This window comes from Mauremys reevesii, linkage group 6 (assembly GCF_016161935.1).
Source record: "Mauremys reevesii isolate NIE-2019 linkage group 6, ASM1616193v1, whole genome shotgun sequence".
NCBI classification, from domain to species: Eukaryota; Metazoa; Chordata; order Testudines; family Geoemydidae; genus Mauremys; species Mauremys reevesii.
The window spans coordinates 101,788,372-101,803,460 of NC_052628.1; the positions used below are offsets into that span (position 1 = coordinate 101,788,372).

Consider the following 15,089-nt stretch of genomic DNA (forward strand, 5'->3'; position numbering starts at 1 on the left):
GTAATACAATAGTACACCGCCATAGCACCTTCCATCTGAGGATTTCACTAGGCAGCTAAGTTAACCATATAGGCATTGGTAACAAATCCTGCTTTAAGTGCACACAGTCATAAGCTATGGAAAAAATCTATGTGTAGGCTCAAAGGTTTTAAGTGGTCAAATGAAAACCAATCTCTTCTAGAATAGAGCAGGCACTGCCTGTCCCTTAACGAAGGCTGTTCCCTTGCCAAATTTCAGCTTTCAAACCCCAAGCTGTTTTGGCAGATAAAAGCAGTCTACCTGCTTGTGTTGAACTGATGCTCATAACTGTAGCAGCTGAGTGCCCAGCTGCAAAGGTGTCGGTCTTTCCCTCTCACACAGGCTCAAAGATGGCTGAATCGCTCTGACTTTCACGAAAAGTCATCTTTAAACAGAGACTGAGACTGGAAAATTGCAAGCTAAAAAGTGAAAGTTTCAGAAGTTGCGAGTGACTGAAAATAGGTGGCTTGAATGGAAATGTATCGACCTTAACTATAATTATGGCTGCTGCTCCCTCTATAGTACTGCTCAGGTTGGGTAAGTTTCCATTCTAACCTCCTATAATATAGGGGAGTTACTCCCTCTATGTTAATAAGGATGGGTGAACCAGTTCAAATAAAATGTAAACCAAGCACAAACAAGTAACTACGTGAGGTCCTGCCACCTGTGCAACTTGTGCACTGGCTTTATATCAGTTTCTGGTATGAGGATGAGTGGGGGATGAAGAGTCATCACTGTCCACACTCCTCCCCCTGCCCTTTTGGTACCAGGACCAGAATGGGAAGAAACTAGTGGTCTAATACCTCCTTTTGACATCTTGGAGGACCTTTATTGCATCCTCACAAATGGTAAGGATAGACCTATTATGCAGCGTTATTTGGCTCCAAAAGGATTCCGACCCAGATCCTGTCCGGCAGAAGGATGGCAGCGATAGTTCAGGGTGGTGGCAAGAGACACCGAGTTCTGAAGTGAAGGGGAAATGATGAGGCTGATGAGTTTCTAAGCTGTCTATGGAAGATCTCAGCATGGCAGGGAATTTTGCTTTCCAAGCACAACTAAATATACATTACTGCTTAACTTGGGCTTTCTGGCCTGTAGATCTCAGTGATTTATTTATTTATTTTATTTTTTTAGTGAAACATTTTGAAGTCTTGCTTCCATGTTTAGGTGAAATTATAAAACGAACTGTGCATCCTGGTGGAAAACTAACCAACACATGGTACAAGGAGACCAAGAGCCAAAGGAAATAAGAAAATCCCCATGAACTCCAGGGAGCAAGCAGTGTCTTTTTGTACTATCAGGTCCTGCTTTGACATTCTGGAGCCCTCAAATCATTGGTGGGCTTGCAGGTGTTCCTTTAAAGCTGTTTTATCCAGTGTGGCCTGCTTTGAGTAGGAGGAGGTTTGGCTCTGTCCCCTCACTTACTGGTCGGTGTAGCTAAGCTCATTAATCACATGGCAGGGAGTCAGTGTGCCTCAGAAAGGGGTGAAGTAACTTACTCCCCATCAAAGTAAGAATCACAATTTTCTTTCCAGAGCTCTTCTGGTGTGGTGCAACTATGTACTGCCCCTAACTCTGGGTTTAGCTGAATGGCTTAACCTAGTCCTTAGGTAGTAAGACATGGCAAGGATTAAGGCACCAAAACCTCCCCCCGCCAGGTCCTTTGTAAAGCATCTCTTTAGAGAATAAAATATCCTTAGCAACATAGTAAGGAAAAAAGTGCGGGGGTGAGGGGGAGGGATAGGTTTGGTGCATTTCATGTTCAGTAGGTTCCCTTTGGATTGCAGGGTAGCTTTGTAGTTTTGCTCAGGAAATCTTAAGTGTTTCTGAAATTCACTATGTTTTTTGGTACATTACAATTTTCTGACTTCATTTAGCATTTGAATATATATATATATATATAGAGAGAGAGAGAGAGAGAGAGACTAAAAGGAGAAATGGGGTGGGGGGGGGACTAACTGCACATTCTTTGAAGATCAGATTTTATGTTTACCAGTTTGATTTGGAATTTCACCCTTATAAAAGCATGTACTGTCTAACCCATAGCCATGGAAACCATACTTTCTATAATCCTCCCTTTAAATACACTCAAGCCAAATGCTTTAATCTTCCCATAGATATTGAAGTTTACAGTGTTGAAAGATCACTGACATAACATTTCTTGTGTGATTGAAAAAATGATAACCTTGATCCCTAAATAGGCCCACCATTATGTTTAAACTGCATGTTTGCAGCAGACTGCATCTTATAAGGCAACCAAATGTTTATAGTTCTCTCTAAATTGATAAGGCCTTCAGGCAATGGTGCTTTACATGCATGTTTGAGTTAAAGATAAGGTATTTAGAAGTTATTTTAATTATCTTTTGAGCTATTAAGACTGTTTACAGCTATAGTCTGCAGTGAGTATGTTGGGTACTATGCTTCTAACTTTGTGTCCATCCCTAAGAAACATTTGCAAGCTTACTGCACTTCTTTTGCATGCTACGATGCTATTCCTGCATCTGTGTACATTGTCCTTTGAAAATAAAACAAAACTATTTGTTTGGTCTTTCAAAATGGTTTTGCAGTGCTTTGATGTTTAGTGGTAGCAGGAACACCTTTATAAAACGAACAAAGCAAATACATAAATATAACTTTAGTATTCAGAAGCTTTAAGCAGGATCAAGGTCTCTGTGTGTCTGCCAAGTGTTGTACAAACCCATAATAAAATATAGTTCCTGCCCCAAAGAGCCTACAATTTCCAACAACTGTGGGGAAGATTCTCAAACAGTGTGATTTGTCATAGCTCCATTGATTTCAGTTCAAGTACATTTAATGAAGCTATGACAATTTATAGCAGCTGAAGCTGTACCCCCAAAAGCGTACAAATAGAGAAATAAAAAGATACCATGTAGATGTAAATTGGTCAGGGTGACTACAATTTAACATTTTGGTTAATCCCAAGGACTATAGTGGTGTTATATATGTGCAAGTCCTAGTTAACTTTTTAAAAATGATTTTGAACCTTGTCTTTATTTCTCACATTTTACAGCATGGAAATGTTGGGGCTTAGAAGTGATTTATTCACCTAAATGTACTTTCTACATATTTTACAACTCTTCTACCTCCCTCCTTTTAAATGTATAGTGATAATGTAAAATTCCTACAGCTCTATCAGCTTGCAGCAAACTGGCTGGCTGCTTGGCTGTACAGATTGTGTGGGCATATTGTTGAAGGTTGTTGTTCCTTAGGAAGCAGCTGGTCTCGACCAGTCTCCCAGTATAAGTTAGAGCAGCCAAAAGTTATGTCTGCTGTCAACAGCCCTGTGATAGGACAGTCAGGCATAGGAAAGCCTTGGCCTTTCCCTTTCCCTTTTCCTCTAGCCATGCAGTCTTTTATGCCAAAAGCAGGCAAGAAGGAGGGGCAGGAGACTCTCTTCCAAAGAGAGTCTTCATATATGGAGGAGGCACAAGAACAGGTACCAATCACCTCTTAGATTTAAAGTTACATCATGAAGATTAAACAACCAAACTCCCCTTTTTTTCTTTGCAGAGGAGTTTCCATGTGACATTCTGATTCTATGAGGTAGTTGAAAATAGACACAACACGAGGCCAGCTCTTGGCCTGTAGTACACTCCCTTGGCCCCACTCTCACAATGCACTAGGGCTCGGAAACTGCCCTAAGCAAGCAGCTGGGGAATCCTGAGCTGGCATACAGCCCCTCAGAAGCCCCCAGTAGAAGGGGTATGGGTGTAACACACTGTTTTGGTGATTTCCCTGCTGGCATAACCTTCAGGGGTCACTAAACAAGATGGTATAATTCAGAACCCAAAGGCTGCTCTAAATTAAGTCAGAGCAAAATAGCCCCAGCAGCCCTAGGGACTATGGACGCACAGCTTTTTTTAAACTCACTTTACGTCTCAGCCAAATCAAGTGAAGCTCTGTACAACTGAGGGTCTAGCCTGTCAGAGAAAAACAGAGTTCTCACTCTCTGGTTGGGTGCAGCAAATCAGATACAGTCGAACCCATTTATCTCGACCTCGGTTAACTTGCCAATCGTATTAAGTCGACGTTTTAGAAGTGGAACCGCCATTCTCTCTTTGTCTTAGCATTTTCTCATCGGTTATGTCGGTTCTTTTATGTCGCCGTACCCTAATATCTCGAGCACAAAAGAGGGCCAAATTTGCCACTTAACGTCCGTTATCTCGATCCCCATGACCAATCGCCGGCTTTTGAAAATGTTAGTTATCGATGCCACCCCTCACCCAGGGTGCGTCTTATATATTAGTATATAAATAAAAATGATCGTACTTGGTTCACTGCGCATGTGCTGAGTTCACGTAGCACGTGATCACGGTCCGTATGGTCGTTCACTCCCATGCCAGTTCACTCACTCTTGTTGATCTTGTCTGAAGGATAACATGCTGTAGCTATTCTGTTTATTTTTTCCCTTCTAAAAATGTCTGGAGGTGTTAAGAGAAAACTGGACAATCAGTCAATAGAGAAAAAGTATGAAATCATACTGCAGCTAGAAAAAGGAACAAAACCGGCAGACCTTAGTCGTCAGCATGGCATTCCAGCAAACACCATTTCAGGATGGAAAAAGAAGGCCGACGTGATAAAGCAAATGTACGAGAAGTCTGTCTTTGATCCAGCAAGAAAAAAACTTACAGTGGCTGAGCACAAAGATGTCGACGATGCACTGTTTCAATGGTTCACAAATCGCGAGCAACAAACCTTCCCGTCAATGGTCCCTTGCTGATGGAGAAGGCGGACATCCTTGCTGCAAAGCTAGGACACCCTGACTTTAAAGCAAGTCAGGGGTGGCTGGATCGTTTCAAAAAGAGGCACAACATTGTCTTCAAAGCAATTTGTGGAGAGAGCGCTGCGGTTCAACAGGAACAAGTGGATTCATGGCTGAAGACTCAAATGCGCACAATTTTGGATACCTATGAGACTCGGAACATTTTTAATGCTGATGAAACTGGGGTGTTTTGGAAATGCCTTCCAGACAAGACTATGGCGTTTCGTGGGGAGGCTTGTCACGGTGGAAAAAAGTCGAAGGACCGACTTACAGTGCTAGTTGCTGCTAACATGGATGGAAGCCAAAAACTCCCGCTCTACGTTATAGGAAAGTCCAAGAATCCCAGATGCTTTAAGCAGACCAAAGTTCTCCAATGTGATTACGATGGCCAGCCAAGCGCCTGGATCACAGGAGATCTATTCAGTGCATGGGTGAAAAAGTGGGACAGGAAGTTCCAAGCAGAGAAAAGGAAGGTGGCACTGATCGTGGACAACTGTAGAGCTCATCCAGATGTTCCTGGTCTCAAGGCCATTAAGATCTTTTACCTCCCACCTAACACAACGAGTAAGCTCCAACCAATGGACCAGGGGATAATCCAAGTGCTTAAGGTGTACTACAGGAAAATGTTGATGCGCCAATACCTGCTCCATGATGAAAAGAAGGCACAGTACACCCCTTCCCTTCTAGATGCAATGAACTTCCTGAGATCAGCCTGGAATGACGTGAAGAAGGAAACAATCTCAAACTGCTGGATGCACTACGTCATTCAGGATATTTCCGATGATGAGTTTCAGGCACAGTGCCGTGCAGCCGCAGAAGAACTCGCGGAAGTGGCGGGAAAATCAAGCCTTACAGATGCTATCTTGGAAGAGGAGGCACAGGAGTTAGCCATCACTGTCCAGGAATTCCGAGATTACATAGAAATCGACAAAGACGTCGTTACTGATGGCGTGATCACCGATGAAGACATTGTATCAAGTGTGCAGTCAGCAGAGGCAAGCACATCTGCATGCGGCAATGACAAAGAAGATGAAGAAGATGCGGACGAAGATTTGGAACCAATTCCCTCAACTGGTGAGGTGGTAGAAATGCTACAGAAAATTCGACGGTATGGTTCTTTTGTAGGAGATGAAACTGTTTTAGACAGCATAAATAATATTGAAGCATTTGTTTTCAAGCAGACTATTAAAGGCAAAAAGCAACAAAGCATTTTAGACTTTGTAAAGAAACCATAGTAACCACATGTACGATACTTTTCAGAGCTGTGTCAGAGTGAAATGACTCACGAATTTAATTTTGACACTGGTTAGCTTTTTGTAAAAACGAACTACACCCCGCACGTTTTTTGTGATTTTGTGAGCGATCTTTGTGTTTGCAATGTTGGAGAATATAATAAAGGTTTGTATCGAGAATCGACGGTGGTTTGTATTGTATACTGGTAAATCTCTGCTGTTAGTTGGTGCACATATGTACATAAAGAAATTTCAAGCACATGTTAATATATTGCCGCCATATTGGTTTTCGTTTATCTCGATCATCGGTTATCTCGACGCTTTTTGGCAAACCCCTAGGCTGGCAACATAACCGGGTTCAACTGTACTTTGTTATCTCTAGCAACTGCATGGAGGGAGAGAGATAAACAGGTCTCTCTACAGGTAAACAATTACAGCAAGCATTTATACCTTTTGTTACATACAATAATGAGCAACAGCTTATTAGAAAGGTCCTTTCATGGATTGAGAACTTGTACAGAAGGATGGAGATGGATGGCAGGAGAGAGATCATTTGATCATTGCCTGTTATGTTAAGCTGCATTTTGTTTATACATGGGTCATCCTGATAGCTTATTTTTCACATCTATTTAGACTCTAGTCTACATTCCATATTTATCTACACAAGGTCACAACAACTTCTCACACAGTTCTTTCCCACTCGCCTCACACAATCCTCTCTTCTACAAGTCTTGTGTTATTAGGGTTACAGCTAGCCTGACTCTTGCTCACAGAAGGGACTCCTTGCATTGAAATATCCTTCAAATCCCTGTCAGTTCTTGCTCTACTTCCACAAGCCCAAGATTTATTAGTAATTTCAGAATTCTAGAGAGGATTAAAAATAACAGCCTGGCAGCAAGATATAGATATTTCATTTTATTGAAGTCAGCAAGTCATCTTATAAAGTGAAGAAACATTTACTTGCCTTAATCTATATAAATCTTCTTTGTCAAAAAGATGTGTTCAGACATCCCTGTTAGTACTATTCTGCACATGCAGGTTTTTTTGTTTGTATCTGCTTACTGTTAAGGGAATGTTTTCCTGGAACTCTTGCCAGGAGATCTAGAATGAAGCTTGATGCTTCAACATGCCATTCTTAACCTCAAATTAGTAGCACTGTTACAACCAGTGACTTATTTTATAATGTGACTCTTGATGTATGAGTGTGTTTTCCAGTAGAAGAGCTTTGTAATTGATCTCCTCAAAGAGTGTTTTTTCTTTAAACCTTGTGGGAGGATAAATTATGAATAATATAAATTTCTGGATGACAGCAATCCATATTTTCAGTCCACAGGCCATATCTTCAGCTGCAAAGAATTGGCATTTACTCCATTGACTTCAGGAGAGCCACACTGCTTTACACCTGCTGAGGACCTGGCCAGTAATTGTTTCCTGTATTTCTTTTCCTGATCTTACATATTTTTTTAGAAGATTAAAATGTAAAACCTTGGAAGCGAAATTTTCTAAGAACAAATATAAATCGACTCTGACTATGGCCGTTGGCATTGGATAAAGAGACATATTTGGTTTTCTGTGCAGGGGAACAGTTATAACTAAGCCCACAACATGCTTAGTTAAAGCCACTGTCACGGATAGTGTGACTCGCTGTGCATGTTTATAGTACTAAAACAACAAACTGACAACAGAAAGTGCTGAAGGATTTAAAGTTCTAAGTGAGGGCTTGATTCTGCCACCCTTAATTTCCTACTACTTGACTGAGCGAGAAGCCACATTGAAATAAATGGATCATTCTCTAGAGAGAATCCAAAGTTGAAGTCATTCTAATGAGATCTGAAACATGTAGTTTTGGCTACTAGAAGTCAATGCTGAAGTCATTTGTGCCAGAGGACTAGTGTCCTGGAAAAACAACAGGAATGGTCACTTATCCAAGTTCATAGCATCTAAAACATAACAAAATACACAGTATTGTCAGGGCCGCCCAGAGGGGGGAGGAGAACAAGCCCCCCCCCCCGCGTCGCCCGCCCCCACAGTGTTTTCTTTCCCGGGGCCCCTGCGGCTCGGTTGAGCTCGGCGGCCGGGCTGGGGCAGGTCGGCGGGGGGCGGGCGGACGACCGCAGGCGGCGCTGCCGCAGGGCGCTCGCCCCGCGGCTCGGCTGGACCTCCCGCGGATGACTGTCAGGCAGCAAGGCGGGCACCGCGCGGCACCCGGCGCCGCGCGCGTCCGCGCCGCGGGCTCCGTCCGCGGGGCGCAGCCATGCCGCGCTCATGCGAGCCAAATGCGCCCCCAACCGCCCCCCCCTCCCGCCGCCCCTCGCGCCTGCCCCGCCCCCCCCCCCCGCCGGGGCCCCCCTGTCAGTATTGTGGGTCCTCCAGAGACCAGGTATTCATTGTAAACTTGGCCATATCCTTGACTTAAGTTGATATTGACCCAATCTTCCCTCTTCCTGGTGATTTAGGAGACAGCATAGTTGTGAAGGGTTGCCTGGTGCATAATTACAGACCAATTGCAGAAGCAAATACCGTGTCCTTGTTTAACCCTGCACCACTCACTGTAAGGATGAGTTCCGTGCAGGCATGAGTTCCGTGTGACCATATTTGTGGAATCATTCTATTGTATTCCTCTGTTTCCTAACAAAAAATAGAAACCATGTGCTTTCCCCCTCCATCTACTATACTCGACCTCCATTCGGTAAAATCCTCCCAGACTCTCAAAGTGAATGTTATGCTTAATAAAACATCTATTTATTTATTGGTTTTTCACATGAAAGTTGCTGTAGTTAAGTGTAAAGAGCTGTAATGTTAGTCAGCCACACTCGTGGTGAGGTGAAGGATCCATGCTAATATAGAGTTCTGTAAAGCATGTTTTCCTTTCCACACCATAACAGCTAACGCGGCTGACTTGTGCAGAAGGGAGTTGCACCATCCCAATAGTGTTAGGTACCCCTGGTCTGTAAGCACAAGGACTACAATCAGACACTTAGGAACAATTTACCAAATATCATGATGCCTTCTCCATCACTGGCATGTTTTGTTGTTGTTTTTTTAATCAAAATTTGGTGTGTGCGCTTTTTTTTTTTTTAAAGAAGTTATGCTCTAGTTCAGAAGGAATTATTTGGGGAACAGTCTATGGCCTGTGTTATACAGGAGGTCAGGCTGGATGATCACAACGGTCCCTTCTGGCCTTCAAATCTATGAATAACTAAATAAATCCCTTACTTCTGTTGCAACCAACTGCCTTCCTTTGCTGCTGCCTGCAACACGGTGCTGTTATGTCATCAGAGGGTACAGTGATACACTGGTCTCTTGAGCAGCCGCATATTACTTGCATCAGATATAAAAGCAAGATGGTGACAATCTCCCGTGCAAAAATTCTCTACATAGTAATGTAACAAAATTCTAGATATTTATATTCTTGAATTAGATGATGATATATCCTGTTTTTTCCTTATGGACTTTGTAGAGCTGGGTGAATGATTTATTTGACGCTCCCTAATTAGATGACTCCAAAAGAGATGCACAGCTTTCAAGGAGACTAGGTGAATCTTCCCATCGTGATTTCTCATGTGAATGAGTATTTACAACACTTTCTAGTGAACAAATATTTGCTCATTGGAATGATGGCGAATAGAAAATGGCACTTGTGAATACCAATAGAACAAGCGTTTGATTTTTATTTGAAAGAATATTTGTAATTTTGGTCTTTTTCCAATGTTTGCCCTGCTTTAGAAGTATAGGAAATGGGGTGATTTCCTAATCGTCTGACAGTATAAAATTTCTACCTTCTTTTAGGGTCAACAATAAACAAAAGGAATGCGCAAAGAGGATTTCAAAATGATATTTGTGCTATGTCCATTGGCAAAAGCAAAAAGATACTGTTCTCTCTCTCCTAGTAACATAGGTAAGATGTTATTTGCAAGTATAATTTTTAATTTTACAGTGAAGCTTTACCAACAGAACTGTTTTTTAGAACCCTTGTTTAATGAAAACACCTTTCTTTTGTTTATTGTAAAAGAAGACAAAAACATCTTGCTTCAGTTTCCCCACTTTAGTTCAACTTCAGTTCTTTATCAAAAGAACTATTTTAAAGAACAAAGCTTCTTACTCAGTAAACATAACTACATCGTTTTGCATTTCTCATGGGATTTTGAGATCCAATAACACTTTGCTCTCTTGTGTCTGAGGATCTCAAAGCATTTTGCAAATATAGGGCCCCACTTTGGCAATCAAGCACATGAATAGCTTTGAAACCTATTGTATCTGTAAAGTTACCAACTGATTTGGAGAATAGGGACTTTAGTGGGTCAAATTCTGTCCTTAATTATATTGGTGTAAATCCATTGAAGTCAATGAGATTGTACAAGTGTGATGAGGGTAGAATATTGCTTCAATGAATTACGTTTTTTAGCACACATGGTAGGTGGGTAAACATCATTGTTCCTATTTGATAGGGAAACTGAGATGCAGAGAGGTTCTGACTTGCGCAAAAAACTTGCACAGAAGTTTGTATAAGACCTGGCACTAGTACCAAGAACTCCTGACTCCAGTACTGTGCATAACTTGAAGACCATCCTTCCTCCTTTGCTTTGCCCTGTGTTAGGAGAATCAAGTTTTACCTATTAAAAACAAAGTTCCCATTGAAATCAAGGGACGTATGCCTGCACAGATTTTGGCCCAAATGCTTTACACAGCAATACTTCTTCTCCTGGTTTGAAACTTGCATTGGGGGTTAAAAATCAGCTTGCTAACATTGATGATTAGCTATTATCAGTAGCTGTATCACAGGTAACTTCCTTCATTCCCTAAAGAATAAACGCATGCCTTTCTATCACTCTAATGGAAATGCACCCTCGTTAAAACTCACTTTAGGTCACAGTGACATGCTTGTCTTCTTTCAGACAACACAGCAAAGTCATGGCTCATGAATTAGGAGGTCAATTGTTTGTCACTGAAGCTGAAAATATCTCCTGAAGGTTAGGCACCTGAGAGATCCTTTAAGATGTTGTCAGATTTCTATGACAGTAGTCCTTTGAAAAGAATGTTTTTTGATACTTATCAAGGAAGAAACTTCAGCAGTTGCCTTGATCACCACCGATTGGAACTCATTAGCTTGGAAACCTTTACCACTGTACTTGAATGCAAGTGGCGCATATCTGTGATACTTTTTTTGTTGCTTCAGAAGAAGTTAAGCTCTTCTATTATTCAGCGTAAAACTCAACAGCTCTAACACACATAGCTCCAGAGGTTCTGTGGTTATGACTCTCCAGGGCATAACAGTCAGATTTGGGTTAGTTATTAAATGATTATCCCCATTTTACAACTGGCGAACTGAATCACAGAGAGATTCAGTAATTTGGCCAAGGTGTCACACTGCAAAAACAAAAAAATCCTCACCCTTGAGCCACATAGTTATACTGAGCTAATGCCCCCGTGTTGTCAGCACTATGTCAGAGAGCTTCTCTCGCCTACATAGCTACCAACTCTCGGGGAGGTGGATTAACTAGGCTGATGGGGGAGAGCTCCCCCATTGGTTTAGAGCAGCTTCATTAAAGCACTACAGTGGTGCAGCTGCAGGCAGCATTTTAAGTATGGACATGTGCTTAGTGATACAAATGGTGTCCGTTGGGCATTTGTAAGTTTATGGGAAGTATCAAGCATGTGCCTCTAATCTGTGTAGTAAATTCTGCTCTCCAGCACTGAGTGTCTCCAGAGCTTGCACCCCCTCCCATCCCCAAACTCCCTCCCAGAGCCTGCACCCCCTCCCTCTGTACCCCCTCCACTCTCCAAACTTCCTTCCAGAGCCTGCACCTCTCACCCCCTCCTACATCCCCCCAGCCCAGAGCCTGCACCCTTACCCCCTTTCCACACACCCTCTCCTGACCCCAAACTCCCTCCCAGAGCCTGCACCCCAGCCCTCTGCAATCCCTCCCAAAGCCTACACCCCTTACCCCCTCCTGCACACCCACCCCCTGCCCCAGCATGGATCCTGCACCCAAACTCCCTCCCAGAGCCTGCGCCCAAACTCTGTCCCAGAGCCTGCACACAGCACCCAAACTCTGTCCCAGAGCCTGCACCCCCACCCCCTTCCCACACACCCTCTCCTTCCCCCAAACTCCCTCCCAGAGCCTGCACTCCAGCCCTCTGCACTCCCTCCCAGAGCCTACACCCAAACTCCCTCCCAGAGCCTGCGCCCAAACTCTGTCCCAGAGCCTGCACACAGCACCCAAACTCCATCCCAGAGCCTGCACCCCCACCCCCTTCCCACACACCCTCTCCTTCCCCCAAACTCCCTCCCAGAGCCTGCACTCCAGCCCTCTGCACTCCCTCCCAGAGCCTACACCCAAACTCCATCCCAGAGCCGGCACCCCTCACCCCCTCCTGCACCTCCACCCCCAGCCCAGAGCCTGCACCAGCACCCAAACTCCATCCCAGAGCCTGCACCTCTCACCCCCTCCTGTACCCCCACCCTTGCCCCAGCCCAGAGCCAACACCCAAACTCCATCCCAGAGCCTGCACCTCTCACCCCCTCCTGCACCCCCACCCCTTGCCCCATTCCAGAGCCTGCACCCCAGAACTCCTCCCTGCACCCAAACTCCCTCCCAGAGCCTTAGGCAGGTGGGGGCGGAGTTTGGGTGGGCGGGTTCTGGGCACCACGAAAATTTCTACAAACCTGCCACCCCTTCCCACTTGGGAGACAGGACACAGTGCTTCAGTGAAGCTGCTCCTGTTTCTGGTACTATGATGCAGTAGCACATTCTCGCCTTGTTTCATTGTTAAGGGGACCTGTTCTCTTTGGCATTAACTCTCATCAAAGTCCTGTCAGGTTTCAGAAATGCCTGGGCCTAACGTTGCAGGGTGCTGTGTGACTTCATGGAAGTCTGTCAGAACTGAGGGCACTCAGCAACTTGCCACATCAGGCACTCTGCCAGCATGCCCACCTTCTGCAGCTCCCTACTTAGTTTGATCCTGCACTTCTGAAGTCCCTAGGAGTTTTGCACTTGACTTCAATGGGAGCTGGATCAGTCTCTTAGTCTGCATAGTTGAACTTCATTGCTGAAGGGATGGAGAAAGTGTGGGTTAGGGCAGATCTAATTTAGCTGTGGATCATCTAGTCTTCTCCCACTTCCCACTCACCCTGTTGGCACTGCATAGACTTAACATACACTTGTAGTGACAGTCACAGAGCAGCTTTGATGCCACTTTTAGCCAAGGGAGAGGATCTTTTCTTTTCTGCAGAACTTGCCGCCCACAGCCCAGCTTCTCGGGTTGTGTGGATTTTGTCATTAAAGAACAGCATCTCTCCTTTAATAGAATGTGAAAATTAGTGTATTGTTTGACACTTCACCTTACACTTGCTTAGGCCATTGTTTAACACTTGGAATTGAAACTCAGACACAAAACATTTTTTTTCTTTATTGTGCATCAGGTGCATTTTTTTCTTTTTACAAATAAAAGTTGGGGGTGAAAACAACTGATCATTATTATTATCATCCTGTTTAAAGAAAGAGTCTGGAAAACATGCTGACTGTTCACATTCACACCAGCATTCTAAGCCATGTTGTAGCTAATTATTAATGAGAAAGATACATGGTATATAAGTAGCGGAGTAGGTCTTCCTTCATCTAAACTGATACAGCCCATTCCCTTTACGATTTAGGCAAATATTGAAATGAAAATAGTCTATGTGTATACATGTATATCTACAGGATGTACATTTCCCCCCAATGTTCTGGCATTTGTAAATAAAAGGGATTCAAAACCTCACAGACTACAGTAAAGTGCAAGACCCCAAATTCACATCTGGTGTACACAGGAAATCTACATTGACTTGAAAGGGATTGCCTCCACTTATGCTAGAGGTGACTTTGGCCAGAGATGATAATGTTACTCCTTAAAACCATATTTGTTAGGAAACTTGCACTTTTAGTCAGCATACATGTATCGCAGTTCTGCGGATACTAACCAGACCACAGACATGGGCATTGTGCAAAGCAGAGAGACCATCCATCACCATGAATTAGAAGTAAAATATTAGTGAGCAGACATTTCAGCAGCTGAAGCAAATTAACTGAAACCATTTATGTGACTCATAAGAGAAATATATTCATTCCAAATTTTACTGCAAAGTGATAAAATCTGAAGGTTTGTACAGTTCTGAAAACCAGGGCATTTTCCCACTAGGACACAAGAGTGAAGTCTGAAATTTAAAAACTTGTTGCCTAGTATTTTTCCTAAAACAATTTTTGCTCAAATTGTTTATCATATTACAATCCACTTGGCAGGGCTTTTCCGGTCCCTTTTATTTTTTAACACTGTTTTCTTCATCTGCCTCTGGTTGTGCCTCTTGAGCAACAAGAACATCTGCAGAAGCTTTTCTTTCACAATATTTTTAGGGTTTTAATGTTTAGAGTATGTTGATCACTTTTGTTCGTGTGTATTTAATGTGCTTCTTACATGGGGGCTAAATTCACCATGGAGGAAATGGGGAGCAAATACATGGTAGTTAGTGGGGTTACAGTAGAGATGAATTTGACCCTGAGCTTGTTTACTGTGAATCCTGGAGCCATAAGTCTTCTGTTTATCCAAAGCACGGGTGTAGCAGAGGCAATGCAAGCTTCCCATATTGCTCTTCTACTGGATTTCTGCTCTGGTTTAGAGGAACACCCTGCACTGTGAACTGAGAGAGTATTTCAGTCTTCATGCTCTTTTATGGTTGGCCTCTCTGCTGAGGCTGACAACACAGTGTCAGTTAATGCTAACTGTGATGGTGGTGGCTTTGTAACATGGACCCTCATCCATTGGAAACAGGAGTTAGAGCACTAAACTCATTTGTCGTGGGGCACCAAAAAGCCATCACATGGCAAGAACTTTTACTTTTTTTCTGACTTGGATGGGAGCCGAGAGACGAAAGGCTAAGGAAACATCGATCCCAGTCCCTTCAGGCATGAAGCACCTCAACACCTTTGGCCCAGTGAATCCTCCTTCCATTTCCTGTAGTTTCAGATGGGGGTGGAGGGGGGAGAATCTGAACTCATTACTGATCTTTATTTTCTTGTAAT

General features: G+C 43.4%; 1 protein-coding gene across 1 annotated transcript; it reads left to right on the forward strand.

Moving 5' to 3' along the window:
• Window positions 1-4,758: 4,758 nt before the first annotated feature.
• LOC120407299 (tigger transposable element-derived protein 4-like) lies at window positions 4,759-6,036 on the forward strand. Its single transcript, XM_039542808.1, has one exon. It carries the CDS (start codon window positions 4,759-4,761, stop codon window positions 6,034-6,036), a length of 1,278 nt encoding a protein of 425 aa, XP_039398742.1.
• The last annotated feature ends 9,053 nt before the right edge of the window (window positions 6,037-15,089 follow it).

Bases quoted from the DNA above. Each gene is read 5' to 3' on its own strand.
- LOC120407299 (XM_039542808.1), top strand. From the start codon at position 4,759: ATGGAGAAGGCGGACATCCTTGCTGCAAAGCTAGGACACCCTGACTTT.